The 16,983-nt window shown below is 35.4% G+C and overlaps 1 protein-coding gene across 7 annotated transcripts in view; it reads left to right on the forward strand.

Annotated features, from left to right (window-relative positions):
• Positions 1-16,983, forward strand: part of NUMB (NUMB endocytic adaptor protein) — an 82,905-nt gene that overhangs the window by 51,144 nt on the left and 14,778 nt on the right. For 3 of the 7 annotated variants that reach the window (XM_081315836.1, XM_081315840.1, XM_081315837.1), the window contains exons 3-7: positions 5,130-5,204; positions 9,057-9,134; positions 11,857-11,931; positions 13,594-13,734; positions 14,357-14,558. In XM_081315836.1, the coding sequence (XP_081171962.1) occupies positions 5,130-5,204; positions 9,057-9,134; positions 11,857-11,931; positions 13,594-13,734; positions 14,357-14,558 (571 nt within the window). The remainder of the gene's footprint in view (positions 1-5,129; positions 5,205-9,056; positions 9,135-11,856; positions 11,932-13,593; positions 13,735-14,356; positions 14,559-16,983) is intronic. The other 4 variants (XM_081315838.1, XM_081315841.1, XM_081315839.1 and 1 more) reach the window with 2 other exon arrangements.

Genomic DNA, 16,983 nt, shown 5'->3' on the forward strand with positions numbered 1-16,983 from the left:
TCAAAAGCATATTTTCCTGAGATTGTGTTGCTACTATGGGAACCAGAAAAAGATGCAGTTTCTTTAAGGGGGAACCAATAGATGAAGCATGCATAATCAAACCTCCACAAAAGCACCTCTTTGGCTTTGACTGTAAAGTGTAGCAGATCCTTACTTCATACATTGCCTTAAAACCATATTATAAGTCATTGGTTTTGTATCATCACTATGGTTTGTAAATCGTGATTTATGGCATAGCATTAGATACGAACTTGCAGATTTCATTGATTCAGCAAAAATAGCTACAACAAACCTTATATTAACATAGATTACTCTGAACCCAAACTGTTATGGTTTGAATGCTTGAAAAATGAACGTTCAGTTTAAAAAGCTAGTTTTGTCAGCTTTCTGAACAATTACTAGAATTTCTTGTTTTCCCCAAGTGGTATTTATCTTCACTTTCTTTTTAATAGTTTACCTTGTGAAACCCTTGTTATTTCATTAAAGAGGCACTAAGCCTATTGAATTGAAGTTCCTTTGTTTCACTTTGTTTAAACTATAGGAAGTCCTTGACTTACAACCATTTGTATAGTGACCGTTTGAAGTTACAACGACACAGAAAAAAGTGACTTATGACTGTTTTCATACTTCTGACCATTGCAGTATCCCTATAGTCACGTGATCAAAATTCGGATTCTTCGCAACATATTCATGATGGTTGCTGTTTCCCAGGGTCACGTGGTCACCTTTTGTGACCTTAAGACAGACATGTCAAACTCATGATGTCACGTGATGTCACGCAACGTATCGGAGCTTTTTCTTCATTGCCGGCAATGGGGTGGGTGCAGTTTTGGGATGACACGTCCGGCCCGTAGGCCGGCAGTTTGACATCCCTGCCTTAAGACAAGCAAAAGTCAATGGGGAAGCCAGATTCATTTTACAACTGTGTTACTAAATAAACATCTGTGGGGATTTACTTAAGGAACTGTGGCAAGAAAAGTTGCAAAATGGGGCAAAACTCACGTAACAACTTTCTTGCTTAGCAACAGAAATTTTGGGCTCAATTTGTGATTATAGTATTCACTTTATGTTTTATACCTGACTTCACGTAACTTTAGAGTTGACTTAAGTTGACTCAATAGCACTGTAGGGAGAATGTGATAAAAAACATTAAGAACTGACACTGAGGTTTTCATTTGTGTCAGAAGTGACTTGTCATTTTCCCCCCTCTTCTTATATACTACTACCATTGTGTTTGATGTAGCACGTTTGAGAAGCTTCATTGGTTCACAAAAAAGATTTGTGTAAATACGCTTTTAAGGAGTGTTGCAATGAATTCTGTACTAGAGACTTTAAAATATAACAGTAATTAGAATCACAAACCGACATGCCATCAGATAAAGTATAAAAGTTAGTTTGCAGTGTTTATATAGCAGGAAGAAGTCTTATAATAAACAAACATAAGAGTCTAGTTGAACTGAAGAAAATGGAAACTAGCATAAATCACGAGGCTGGCCAAGAAGGATTTTAAGAAAGACACGGAAAGAATGATTATAATGGTGTTTTTAAAAGATACTAAAACAGAAAATTAGTTTAAGGCAGCAGTTCTATTCGTTAGTAAGATACAAATGGAATCCTTGAACTTCTGGAAAGAAAAGATTTTAACTTCCTTTTTATGAATTTGTGGAATAGAATAGAGCAGTGGTGGCGAACCTATGGCACACGTGCCAGAGGCAGCACTCAGAGCCCTCTCTGTTGGCACGTGCACCACTGCTGGCAGCAGCGAGTCCATCAGGCTGCCACCGCCACCCAGAGCAGGAGCCCCGCCCAGCACAAAGGAGGCGAAGCGGCCAACTAGCAAGCTCAAGTATAGGTGGTAGAGCAGAGGTCACCAACCATTGTCGATTGGTGGACTGGAAGAAAAGGGAGGGGGAAGCATTTTGCATGCGTGTGTGCACGGGGCCGCGAGCATGCGCATGCTGCAAATGGGGCGGGGCTAGTGCCTGCATGATACTCACTAGCCCTGCCCCATTCTTGCGTGGTGCAGCGCATTGTATCAGCGCCTTGCAGCCCGGTGGCCCATTTTTGCACCCCTGGTTTTTGCGTGCCAGAGGCGGCACTTAGAAGTGCCTCCCTGCCCCCCCCGAGGGCACCATAACGCTGATGCGCCCCTGGCACTTTGCAATAAATAAGTGGGTTTTGGGTTGTGGTTTGGGCACTCGGTCTCTAAAAGGTTCGCCATCACTGGAATAGAGTCTGCTGCAGCATTCAGTATGTAGCTCATACTGATTTTGCTGGGCCTCTTTTTCAAGTGAGTGATGGACAGATCCAACCACTAAAACCTTGTCCTTCTCTTGTCTTCTACACTGATTTGCTGATCTTTGGTTTTGAAGTGTTATGCCCGCCAGTTACTATTTAGGCAAACTTGTGGAATTTAAACACTACTGTTTATGATTGACTTGATTGGAAAATGCTCAATTCTCTGAACTGATTGGGTTATATAAGTTTAAATTATTTACAAAATCGGTACATCCAACTTTCTTTTTCATTTTTCTTGGGTCAGGAATATGCAGGAGGAGTTCTATTTGCTCAAGTTGAAAAAGCACATGCCTCTGCAAACTCCTATGATTTTCTGACATTATTGTCAATGTCTTGCAGTACTGTAATCCCTCATAATAACTCTTTTTCTGACATCTCTATTTCGTTCTTGTTTAACTTACTGAATATCGAAAATTAAACCAAGTCAAGACAACCCTGATTTACGTGTTTCCCTATTTCCTGATAGAAATACCTAGTATTTGTCTATTGTACTGCCTTTGTTTTTCACAGTTGAGAGTTGCCTGCCCAAGAGTTCATTAAAGCAAAAAACAGGCAAGGAGTATTTGCAGTTGAATATTTTCAGTGAGCCAGAGAAACAACCTGTCAGAAGGCGGTAGCCAAAAAAGATCAAAAGTCAGAGAAGATTTTGAAAATTTCTTAAACCCTGTATTCTATTTGACTTTCCTTTTGTACCAAACACATTGCTAGTCAGGAAGCTGTTTATTAAAATGCCAACTGTACATGGGACCTGGTAATTTTACAACTTTTTCTGGATGAGTGGCATTTTTCTTCAGAGAAAGTGCATTCTTTCCCTTGGCAAGTTATTCTAGCTATTCTTAAAGGGCTACAATAATATTTTAGCTGCCTTTGATCTAAAGAACATAGCTAGAGTTTTATCTCTCTTCAAAAGAATGGTTTTGAATAAGCATACAGCGTTGCAGGTGTTCAGTTCTGGATTTTTTTTTTGTTTTAAAATAGGAATTTTTCAACCAGCATGATAGCCAGTGTGGTATTAGTAAGTTATTAGGGTATGGGACTAGCCTCAAGGGTACCTAGGCTGTAGTTACCCAGCAGCCATGAAGCCTCCTTGGTGACCCTAAGCCAGGGGTGTCAAACTCAATTTCATTGAGGGCCGCATCAGCATTGCGGTTGCCCTCAGGGGGCCGGGTGGGTGTGGCCTGGGTGGGCATGGCCTACTGGGTGGGCGTGGCTAGAGTACGTATGGCCTCCTGGGTGGGCGTGGCCAGCTCTACATCATTGGCATCAAGGGTGCCTATGGGGGCCTGGGCAGGAGTGGGACAGATCTGAGGGTCTCTGGCAGAAGGAGGGTCTCTGGGCCAGGGCCAAGGCAGTGGGGGCCGTTCCCTCACTGTTTCCAAGATGGCTTCGCGGGCCACATGAAACTACTTCGTGGGCCAGATCCGGCCCCCGGGCCTTGTGTTTGACATGTCTGCCCTAAGCAGTCAGAGGCTCTCAACTCAATCTACTTTACAGGGTTCTTATTATAGTGAAAAAAGGAGGAAACACTATGTATGCTGCTCTGTGGCATTGTCTGTGGAGATTCTCAGTCATCCAAGTCATGGTTTCCCCAAAAGTGCTTTTTCAAAAGGCAACTGGACAACAATCAAAAGCACTCAGGTACAACCAAAGAATGGTTAAAGTCAAAGAAAGTCAATGTTTTGGAACGGCCAAGTCAAAGTCTTGACCGTAATCCTATAAAAATATCATAGAAAGATCGGAAGCAGGCACTTCATGTGAGGAAGGTCACCAACATCCCTGAGTTAAAGCTATTCTGTGAGGAGGAAGGGATAAAATTCCTCCAAGCCAAAGTGTCAGGGTTGACCCAACATTTATCAGAAACTTTTAGTTGCAGTTATTGCTGCTCAAGGGAGCCATACTAGTTACCAAAGCAAAGATTCAGATTCCTTTGCTGTACACAAATGTGTAGCTTTGGTAATTTTCCTTAATAAATAAATAAAACACAGAGACATTCATTTACTTTATATCTAGTTTTAGGATTTGTGGAAAACATCATGTTTTAAGGTCATATTTTAGGTCATGTTTCAGGTCATATTTATGCAAAAATACTGAAAATTCAAAAGGTTCACAAATTTTAAGCATATTTCTAGTGATTCAAGAACTATTCATCTGTTGAGGATTAAAAAAATGATGTTTATAAATAAATTCGTTTGCCTTTTTTTGTGGATCATACTGTTAAGTCATGTTCAGTTTGCAATCAACTGTCATTGCAAGATCTTTTTTTCATAACTGCTAATAGAGCTAAAACTCAAATACTTTGGCCACCTAATGAGAAGGAAGAAGAGCCTAATGCTCACTCACTGGAGAAGAGCCTAATGCTGGGAAAGATGGAGGGCAATAGAAGAAGGGGACGACAGAGAATGAGGTGGCTGGATGGAGTCACTGAAGCAGTAGGCGTGAGCTTAAATGGACTCCAGAAGATGGTAGAGGACAGGAAGGCCTGGAGGAACATTGTCCATAGGGTCGCGATGGGTCGGACACGACTTCGCAACTAACAACAACAACAACAATAGAGAAGGATGTTGATGTTAGATTACTTGGGCCAATTGAGGACTGCCCCGACTTTAATGGATTATTTTCTTTGATCATCTTTTTGATGTGTTTTGTTGGATCACATCAAGACATTTCTGAACTGTCTTTTGGTTACAGGTCTCATTGTTGCTTGATGTTTTGCAGCATTATGTAAGCTTACTCAAAAATTTTGAATTGTTGAATCTGGGTAACTAGATACAGGTCAGTTGATATAAACAAGTTCTTTCAATGTGAATCTTTTTCTTCCCTTTCATTGTTAGTATCTGGGACATGTAGAAGTGGACGAATCCAGAGGAATGCATATATGTGAAGATGCTGTGAAAAGACTAAAATCTGTATGTATATTAATTTATATTACATATTTCCAGCTTCAGATTGTACATGTCTTTTTTTTCCAAAAGCAGCACATTATTTATTAAAGGAACAAAAGTATTGCATATTATTATTGAGAAAGTATAGCTTAAGAAGATTGTTGAAACAATGGCCTCTTTTTGCAGTAGCTATCTCACACCTTAAATAATACTGAGAAACTTCGATTATCAATATCAATGTTGTGTTTGAAGTCTTTGAAGTATGGTGTATCTATTGTCCTTGAGCTCATTATCTTTATATTAAACATCTTAACTATTTGGACTAATTCTCTATTCTAAGCAACCTAGACCAAATTACTATTTTTATACACACACACACACACACACACACACACACACACACACACACACATATCTGTTCAGAGGTTTTCAGTTAAACAGCTGACATTTGGTTCATAGAGTTTTCATTCTCAACATCTGTTTTCACTTGTATATGAAGAAATTGAGAGGGAAAGAATGGGATGAAGATTGAAGTCCAGATTCCTCGCTAATAAAAACAGCACATGCCATAATGGTCTTCCAACTGGTATTGTTAGCTTATGCTGTTTACTATTACATTCTTCTGGAACAGCAGGCTAGACTCTAAAACTAAACAGCACAGAAAATTTGTTTATAGAAATTACATGCAGGACAATTTAAAATAAAATAAATTTAGAAAGACACATTTGTTGTGTGACTTCTACTTCAGACTTTCTGAACGAAACCCAGTAGTAGAAGTTAATGTAATCTCAATTTTCCACTGGTGTTTCTCTTGACTCAGTTAAAAGGTGTCATTACTACTCTTAACTAGTTTTTAACCTAATATTTGCAATATCTCAAGAGTAGAAAGAAATATGAAAAGAGCTGCTAAATATTTTCTAAGCACTTGTACAAAAGTGAGCCCGTAATTAAAAATATTGATCCGCAATGCTAATTTAAATGATTTTTCCCCCTTGCTGAAGTTCTTTTTTTTTCTTCTTCAAACCATATTTTGCTAATTATTGAAAGAGACTTCTAATGTCACACGGGCATATGCTTTTGTCATATAAACTAGTTTGTTACAAGCATATCTGAAATGCAATTTTATAGAGTGAACTCCCATTTTAACCTGATGTATTTCCTCAGGCATTCTAAAGTTCTGAAATGTTCCATGTTAGGGAAGGCAGCAGTAGAACGTGATTTTTCTCAAAACAATCCTTAAGCCGTTTAGAGGTGGTTTGTGTCTAGATTTTCTCCTCAAATGTAGCCTTATTATGTTGACACAACAGGCTGGCTTGTGAATAGCTGCACCCTTTGTTCTGTACTGTTTTAGACATTTTAATGTCTGTTTCTTGCTTCACTTAGTGTATTCACTGGGTTTGGATAATTGCTATATAACAAAAAATTACATGAAACGTTCCCCCCACTCCAAAAGACATCCTTTTTTCTCCTGTTTTCTTTTCCTTTTCCTAGGAATACTCACTCCCCCCCCCTTTTTTTTTACATAGGGGGAAAAAATATCCAAGCTCGGTTAAACTACAGAGAATGGGAATCTTTTTGTTATTACCTATTCCATTATGAGGCATTTCACTAATTCTATTTTCAGTTATGTTTTGAATTCCATGCCTTGATATTCAGCATTATAAAGTTCTAATTAAATGGAATGCTTGCTTGGAAATAGAATTAAATCAATTTTAACACTGTGTTGTGCTAACTGCTTAAACTTTGGTCTATATTGAATTCTGTTGGCACAAAAAACATGTCAGACGCTTTGTCAAAACAGTGAATCAATTTTGGAAGGACATGATGGTATGGTCTTGCAAATAATAACCGTTGTTAATAGATAACCTAACATATAGGAACTAAACTGTGGGATGGTTGATTCTGACAGTAAGGGAGGGGTTGTGATATTAGAGCTGTTTAGCTGTTTTCCGACTTGGTCCCTCCCAATCTGTTGGTGACCGCAGCTTCCAAAATTCTCAACACATCTTTATATTTCCTTCATACTTTTTAATTTAGTTAAAGTTGTCTTTAGTGTTGATGTTCTAACATGTCAGGCTTTTGTTTGCAAGTATGATACATTTGTTAATATATGTTCTTGTTTTAGCAGGTACGAGAAACATATTGTATTTAAAATATTAGTGGTTCTGAATATTAACTTACATAGCTATTCTAAATCCATTTTGCATGCTCTCCACCAATAATACTGTCTCTGAATCATCTCAACTTTTTCCATGTTAACATTTTCCAAAAATGAAACTAATTATAATTTCCAAACAAGATAGCTTCTGGTGTATCCTCTGAAAGATGATTATATTGATATTTAATGCTTAACTTGGCAGTGTGACAGTCAGTTTTAAAAACTATGTAGCTTTATGTTCTTATTATTTTCAACAATTATTTGGGAATTCTGTAAAATTGTACTGTAAATAATAAGCTACTTTGATCACTGAAGCATAGTATCTGTTATATATTTTTTCATTATATATTCTGTCTGTGTCAGCAAGAAAATAACTGTGATGATTGAAAGAAATCCATTGTTGATTGTACAAGAGAAATTCATAGGCATGTGACAGATATGGGAAAATTTATAGGAAAAAATGACAACTTGCAGATTCTGTAAGTATTGTCTCTAAGAGGGGAAAATACTCATTTGCAATAGCACATCATATTGATGGAGTGGTTTTCTCCCAACTATCACGAACCTATGAATTTGGAAGGCTATGATGGTGCGAATAAAAATATTTCATATGCCATACCAATGATTAGTACAAGAGCAAGCTAAACTCTTGTTTCTTCCATACCTTATCAATAGTTTTGAGAAAAATACATTGAGGCTTTTATTTGAGATTAAAACAGGTAAATAGCTCTAAAATAAGCTTCATGTAAAATGTATATTGATTCTACCAAATTTAATTGCATATCAAAAACTGGGTATGTTAAATATACATTGTATGTTACCTCTGAAAATTGGAATTTGGATAATATTGGATAATAAACATTTTATAGTAGAAGAGAGGAGATAAATTGTGCTGTGTAAAGATGTTGGGTTCCAGCTTCCTAGCCAGTACTGGCAAAAAGTAATGAAAGTTGTCATCCAGAACTTCTGGAGCAATGTTTTTCAATCTTTGCACTTTAAGCTGTGTGGACTTCAACTCCCAGCTTCTCTGACTGGAGAATTCTGGGAGTCGAATTCCACACATCTTGAAGTTGCAAAAGTTGCTATTCCAGTTTTTAGTGGATTACTCCATTTCCTGGACAGTTTCTGAAAAGAAGTATACAGAAAGAATAACTTGTGTGATGTTAACAAGAATTTATTGTGAAGCCTTTTAGAGAAATACATTAGATTCTACTGAGAAAGCCTTGGCATATAAGATGCTCTACATTTTTGTCAGATCAGCTTTAGAAATATGATTTCTAAATGGGTACATAGGCTTGAACACTTTTTAAAAGCACCCCCCCCCAGTATTCATGCTATTTGATCTCTGTTAATATTTCCAGTTTTCAAAATGTCATAAATTAATCTGTGTGTTCCAAGTCATCATCACCCAGTTTGGAACGAGTCCATGTCTGCTGCCAAGTTTGCCTTGTAACCCTACTAAAAGCTAAGGGAACAAACAAAATGAAGGAAACATTTTGCATGAAATTGGATCCGATTATACTTTTTTCCTCTTTCCACTGATTTCAGAGCTATAGCCTGTCCTAATAAAAGTCCATGTAAAGCCTTTTATTTGCATTTTCATGGGACTTTTCACCTCTGCCTGTCACATCCTCTATGGGTAACTCTAAGCATTCCCTATTTTCCTTCAATCCCCATTTTTATATGTATATGTTGGTTTGAAACCTGGGACACTTTAGCTACCTACAGTAATAGCATTCGACTTGTCCCCCCTGTTCCTCCAGGAAAGGAAGTTCTTCAAAGGCTTCTTTGGAAAAGTAAGTTTAATGATTCATTGTGTTTGTGCTGTAAGGAGTTACATCCATAGTATAGCATTGGGATATGTTTGAGATCCTACAAAATGGATGGCAACAAAACCTGTCTCTGGGAACTTGTGAAATGTTCTCTGCTCACCCCTCCCTCAAAGGTGTCACATTATCATAGATTCTGCTCAAGCTAGAATCTTGGGGCTACATAATTTAGAGTTATATTTATAATTTACATTCAGTAAAAATTAATTTCAGAATTAATGAATGGTCTACTTACTGTTCAAGATGTTGTGTGCTGATGTTTCCAACTCTTCTGAGTGTATGCATTTAAATTTTTCATTCTGTCTTTTCATAAGATGACCATCAAGGTAATTTACGTGCAGATGTTCATTTGGAAAAAAAATAAGTATTGAAACAAAGCCAAAAAAGAAAAGGCAGATACACTGCAGCAAAATTAATAGTAGCTAAGAATGGTGATATTAGTTCTACATTAGATCACATTTAGGGAGGTAATACCAGAAATAATATGAGATATAGTCACAAAACTCTTGATTCAGTGGCTAAACCACACAAAAACATAGACAGACATTAAAAGATGAACTCTCTGATGCTGAATTTAGTAAGCAGATAAGTTCAAAAGATAGGGTTGAAACCAGTTCATTGGAATTGCAAGGAAAAAGTATTAGGCCAAAGAATTTTGCATGCATATGAGTTGTTTTAATGGAAGAGAAAACTGTTTCAGAATTCTTAGCTTTTGAAGATAAGAAATCTTAAGTTCAAAAAAGTTTGCTTTTGCATACATAAATTGAAATAAATTCTCTGAAATAAAACTCAGTGATGCTCTTCTACGACTAAAACTGTTTCCTTTATTTCATTGTACTTTATTTGTGATTAAATAACTTTTCTTAACATCTGTGGTGACTACTATACTCTACTATAAAGTTGTAATCCTTTCTTGGAACAGAATATTTTACCTTAGCAGTAGTACACTTTTAGATATTCAACTGACTTCATATAATTATTTTGTAATCCTTAATAACCTTCTCTGTACAAAAGTCCAATTTTATCCTTATTTTGCAGATAGAAGCTATGGTTGCTTGCTTAATGCTATTTTAATTAAATTATGACAGAGGTGAAGTTTGAAGGGAAGATAGCATGATTCCTAGTTTAGTGCTTTCATAACTACAAAAATCAAAGCCATCCAATATTTGAAGCTTAAGCTTTGGCATGATTCAGGATGAAGACACTTTACTACATAATTAGATGAAAAATCATAGTACAGTTATAGCCAGAAAGGCAGAATGTAAATGGAAAAACTAAATCTTTTTGATAAATCTGTATGTTATGATGTGTATAACAATCTTTTACCGTACATGTTTAGTCTTAGGCTAAATTTCAAAGCTGTAAGCTCTAAAGATGTACAGTAGGTGAAAAAGCAAAGTAAATAACTATTGGATATTCTTTTTTATTACAGTAAAAAAAGTACCAAATTAGCAATATTTTAGTCACTGATCTGCCAAGTTATATAAGCTGAGAACTTAGCAAAGCATACCATATAAAGCTCAACTGAAATAACCTTAGCTATGTTTAACGTATTGTTACGTAAGCAAATTAGGTTATACAATACAGGACAGAAGGTGAAAATTGACACAGTCATTGAACATATTATCTGTAAGAAATATATTTCTCTACAAAGAATGGTGAATGCAGATAATCAAACTGCTTTTCTTTTGGAACTGTGCTTCCCACTATCATTTACGGTACATTCCTTATTTTAATTTGTATTTGTACTGATTTCTAAAAGGCCAGTCTGGATGATGGATTTATGTATTTATTTCAATTTCTGTAGCTGCCCACCTCACATATATGATTTTGGACAGTTTACAACAATTAAAACAATAGATGACAGCACAAAAACAATTCACCAGTGTGTTATGTGTCACAGGAAGCTTTCAGTCAGTAACTCATGTCTCTTCTACAGAGTTACTGTGAGAATGCAATATATGAACTTCCTTGTGCACTAAAGAAAGGCAGGATAAAACTGTGCCTAATCTGGAAAAACCATTGGTATTTCTGGAAGGATGGTTTAGATGTTTTAAATAAGTTCATCAATGTTGGGGTGGGAAATGTAGGATTTTGGTTTCCGTATTTATAGAAATATCCATATATCTGCAAGAATTACCTTCTATTACCAGTTAGCTTAAAATAAAACTAGAAGTGCTTATACCTAACATGAGCTCTTGAGGAAAGAGTAGGCTAAATTATGAACATGTTAAACTTAATGGCAGTGTTATGCATAATTCCTTTGAGAGGAACTTGGGTGGAATGTTGAGATAATGGAAAAGCAAGAACATTGACTGCTAAAAGTTGGAAGGGGGAAAGCTACATGTGATGTAACTCCTTAAGCATCAGAGTTAACTGACAGTTTATTTGGTTTTAATAGGTAAAGAATTAAAGTTTGAATTCTTTGCCTTTATATGAATTTTTTTTAACCCACTTGACTCATCCTGTTCTTTCCCCTTCCTTTTGCATTGTGTTTTTAAAAATATGCTTCAGCTTGGTTCTCTGGAGCTCTTGCTGTTTGATCTGAATATCTGTCTTTGGGCACTCCTGCTGGAGTTGGATATCTTCTCTTTATGACCTTTGTGCTTCTTGGAAAGAGGAAATCAGAATTCAGCTTGTTTTAACAGCCTAGCAATAATCTTTTTTTCTCTTTTTCCTTCCCCGCAAGAGTGGAAAGAAGGCAGTTAAAGCAGTCCTGTGGGTTTCAGCAGATGGACTCAGAGTTGTGGATGAGAAAACAAAGGTTAGTTGCTGTTTGGTTTTGAGTCAGCATTGATTAAACAAAATGTTGTCGGATCCTTTCATATAAGTCAATACAAAATTTTATTTTGTCTTTTGATGTCTTCAGTGAACAAGTGTATGCCTGAATTCATAAAAGCAATAGGGTAAAAAAAATCCTGATATTAAAGAAATATTGAATTGTTAAACCCTTGGTTTACTGGATCTAGTTTTACTGGATATGATAGGGAAAAAAATCCTACAAAATCCCACAATTGGCAAAATTAACAATCTGCTACTACATAAACCATGATGCAGAAACTACAGTGCTTGTGCTAGGTTTGTATAGCATTTAAAGCCAAAATGAAACATTTCATATTATATTAGGACTTGGCACAATATTTGAATTCAATCTATGTTAGCTATCTCTTTGTATTACGGTATTTGCAAATTTGATAAGCATGCCTTTCACACACTCTTCAAATTATTAAGTAAGAAAGTTGAAGAGTAAAGGCTCTATGATCTTAAGATACCTCACCTAGTTTCTGAAGGATTTGCTGTTAAGCACACTTTGTATACTATATTCAGACTAAATATATATCCATCCAACCCCTACTTCATTAGATTGTTAATCAGACTGCTAAAACCAAGATTTTATAGCTGTAGTATTTTCTTAAGATACCCAGCCAAAAATCAGAAGGTTAGATTGACAAGACTCATTCTTGCCAAATTTGTGTTGACTGTGAGCAATTCTTACTTTGTTTTGAGGCTGCTTACAAATTGATATCCCTATAATCTCCTCTAGAATATTCCTGGATGTTGTTGTCAAAATAACCAATCTATAATTTCCTAGATTTTCCTTTTTCTTCTTTTTCTTCTTTTGAAAAAAGATTTGCCCCCTCCAGTCATCTAGCCCTTCTTTTTTCTCCATGATATCTATCTATATCTATCTATCTATCTATCTATCTATCTATCTATCTATCTATCTATCTATCTATCTATCTATCTATCTATCTATCTATCTATCTATCTATCTCTATATCTATCTATATCTATCTATATCTATATATAGATATAGATATTGATAGATAGAGATATAGATAGATATAGATATAGATATATAGTTATAGATATAGATAAATATCCTCATATAGATTTCTTAGCAAATGTGCAACTGCACCTCCTTTTGTAGGAATGCTTCTGTTCGTTTTGAACCAATTACATCCTTCAGTTACTGTACTCCCATAATATAAGTCATATATCCAGGTCCCCATTATTTGTATGAAAACTTATTTGTCTTCCTGTATTAGAAGATAATTTGGACCTTACGTATTTCTTCTATGCTGAGTATTAGTACAGGGATGTTGAGGTCATAAGCCAATGTTTTTTCACCTGTTGCTTAGTAGGTTACTTTCTAGCAACATTGACAGCTTCTTCTAAAATACATTTGTAGCTCTGTAGGTCTACAACAGATGTGAAGATCTTGTTATGTCCAATTCCCACAGAACTCATTTTAAAGCCATTCTGATCAAGCTTGCCATACTTCAACTAAATAAAACGTTACCAGTCCTTGAGAGATGCAGTGGGAAAACATTTTTGTTTTGAAAGACAATAAGTTGAAAAACATATTGTTGTCTTATTCCAAGTTCTTGGAATGACTTGAAATATATTGTTCTTTTTTTTAAAGGATCTTATAGTTGATCAGACAATAGAGAAGGTCTCCTTCTGTGCTCCAGATAGGAATTTTGACCGAGCATTTTCTTACATATGTCGAGATGGTACTACAAGACGTTGGATATGTCATTGCTTTATGGCTGTAAAGGACACGGTAGGTTTCATTTTTACTTGATAAAAAAGTAGTTTATCATTTATAAATCAATACTGGCTGGGGAATGTTTCCTGGATTTTAATTCAACTTTAGTATACAAATTATATAAAATAAAAAATGCATATTTTTTATTTGTTTGAAGCTTGTATTATGGCTTGGTGTAGTATATCAACTGTGTGTTCGCCACTCAGAGCCCTAATTTATTTTGGCAGTATATAAATGCAGTAAATAAAGCCCATTCGTAAATCTTACAAATTTGAATCTAAATATATTAAATTCCTACAGATTGTCCAGTGCATATGTTGATACAAATGATGGACTTCATCTACTTGTGGTGTACAAATTATTTACAATGTTTAAACCTAACTGATTTTTTATAACAATATTTTAGTAGGTATTTGGGCAACATATTTTAATATCATAACTAAATAAAAGTATTCAGTCTCCCTTTTTCTCCAAATGGTTAAAAATCATGTGATTTAAAACTGGTTTCATTTGTTCATTTGAACCTTTTGGGTTAGATTTTACACAAAAAGGTTGATTATATGGAGTGCCAGCTATCATTTGGCAGTAGTTGGGTGGTTTCTGGTTTCGCTTCTAATTAATGTGAGATCTTTTTCAGGGAGAGAGGTTGAGTCATGCAGTTGGCTGTGCATTTGCAGCATGTTTGGAGCGAAAGCAAAAGAGAGAGAAAGAATGTGGGGTGACAGCCACCTTTGATGCCAGTAGAACCACTTTCACAAGGGAGGGGTCTTTCAGGGTTACTACGGCAACTGAACAAGCAGAAAGAGAGGAAGTCATGAGACAAATACAAGACATCAAAGGTAATAGAATACAAATCTGGCCATTTGAAGTATAGGTTGTATTGCTGAATTCTTTCAAATGTTATAGATATTTGCAGGCCATATAAAGTATCAGTGAGGTGTTCGGCTACAGTGCCAGGTGTAGCAGCATAATGTATTTAAGAAGCATTTCTTCATGTTCTTGAATCTGTAGAAAATTTCATTGTTTTTATATGTTTTCATTGACTTTATATGGTTGATGTTTTCTTCATTTCTGCTTGTTATCTTTATGGAAACTCATGTGTCCCACCCTGTTATGGAGAAATATCTCTATCTTGGTAACACGTGGGTGTAATGTTTGCCAAAATGGAAGTTGCTACTACTGTTTTATTGAAAAATCTTTAATATAGTCTGATACCTATGGCATTTTACAATGTGTAATTCAGTCAGTCTTTAATCTCCATATGAAAATAGGACCCAGGATAGATTTTGCATCTCATGTCTTCATAAAACACTTTTTATCATATCATGTAGTCTGAAAAAGGGTTATGTAAAACTACTTATGTAAGTCCATTGTTATGCATAGATTCTACTAAAAAAAGTATCCAGTGAGGATTTTAGTTGTTTTCCATGAACTAACACTACATTCTTTCTTGGCTAGTTTTGAGAAAATGAATCATAGCCAAAAATCAGTAGGATAATGATAATTTTTTTTTATTAAAAAGTTTTACAATACATTTTATCTTTAGCAAACCAAAAAAGAAAAAAAAACCCTCCCAACCCCCTCCCCCCCACCCTCTTCCCCCTCCCCAACCCCTCCCTCCCTTTCCCCTCCCCCCCCTGGCTTCCCAGAGCAAAATACAGGGTATAAAAATACAATCATAATCTAACTTACACAAACAATCCTAAACTATTTAAACTACCGAACTTTAACTCATATAAGAAAACTCCAAACATATATATATCATATCAATAATTATACAAATACAAAATAATACTTTCCAATCTAATACCAAAACACAGGGTATAAAAATACAAACAAACAATCATGATCTAACTTACGCAAACAATCCTAAGCTATTCAAACTATCAAACTTTAACTCATATAGGTAAATTCCAAACATACATATATATATCATATCAATGATTATTCAAATACAAAATAATACCTTAAATTCATATTATCCTAATATATTATACAAATTAAAATACCATAGATTACTTCCAAACTTAATTTTTTTATATATAATCACATCATTCTTATATTCTTATATTCTATTACCTACTCCAATATTGCCCATAAGAGTATTACAAATTAATTTCAATCACACATAAAACAATTTATATCAGTTTTATAAAACTATTCTTCTATCCAACTAGACTTTAACATACTAAAACCAAATTAATACAACCTTTCCTTCTCCTAATATATTATACAACTTAAAATACCATACACTACCTTCCAGGCTTAAAACTTTCCATCCAAATAACAAAGCATAACCTACAGAATATCAATAAACACTACTACAAATCTTCCCAATTAAATTTTCATAATCATCTTCAAACTAAAGCAACACAAAATATTATATAATTATTTTATAAGGGTGAAAAATGAATCCCCACATACTTAATCCTTCTAGCATCCTTATTACATTATTATCTCTTGCAATTATACAACTAAATCCTCAGGTTTGCTTCATTCTTCCAGAAACAGCACACCTCTTCCAATTTCTGGCCTTCTCCCATGGTGATGAAATTTGACCCACTCCTGTAACTTTCACATCTGTCTGCGTTAACCCTTCAACATCTTGTGGATTCTCTCTGGAACGTTGAGGCTCTCTGTCACCTTTTTTCTTTGTAGACTCCAAAGACGATATGGGGACTACTTTTAAAACATTACTGTAAAAGTCACGTGCCTGAACCACCGTGGTAAGACAATGCCTCGTACCTTCATGAGTCACCACCATCCCCTCTGGTATTTGCCATCTAAACTTAATATCACGTCGTCTCAATTCTTGTGTCAAAAAGGCAAATTCCTTCCTTTTTCTTAAAATTCTTGCAGGAATCTCTTTTAAAATCAAAACTTTTTGCTCATCCATTACAAAATCAATATTATAGGAGGCCTGGATAACTTCATTTCTAATCTTTCTCTTTGTGAAATAAACCACCACATCTCTGGGTAATTTCCTTTGTCTTGCAATCCACGAATTAACACGGAAGATTTTATCTATATCTTTCATTATTTCATCTGCTGGTCGCTCCAACACCCCTTCCAAAACCTCAGAAACCATTTTCGTCAAATTTTCCTTAGGATTTTCTTTTAGGCCACTGATTCTCAAAGCAAGCTCCATCTGAAAATACTGTGTCGAAATCAAATCATAATCCATTTCCACTATCATATTTTCAGTTTCTGTCATTTTGGCTTCCATTCTAGTATCATTTTGAACAAGATCTTCCACTTTTTCAT

Source organism: Vipera berus (genome assembly GCF_964194415.1).
Source record: "Vipera berus genome assembly, chromosome: 1".
Taxonomy (NCBI): domain Eukaryota; kingdom Metazoa; phylum Chordata; class Lepidosauria; order Squamata; family Viperidae; genus Vipera; species Vipera berus.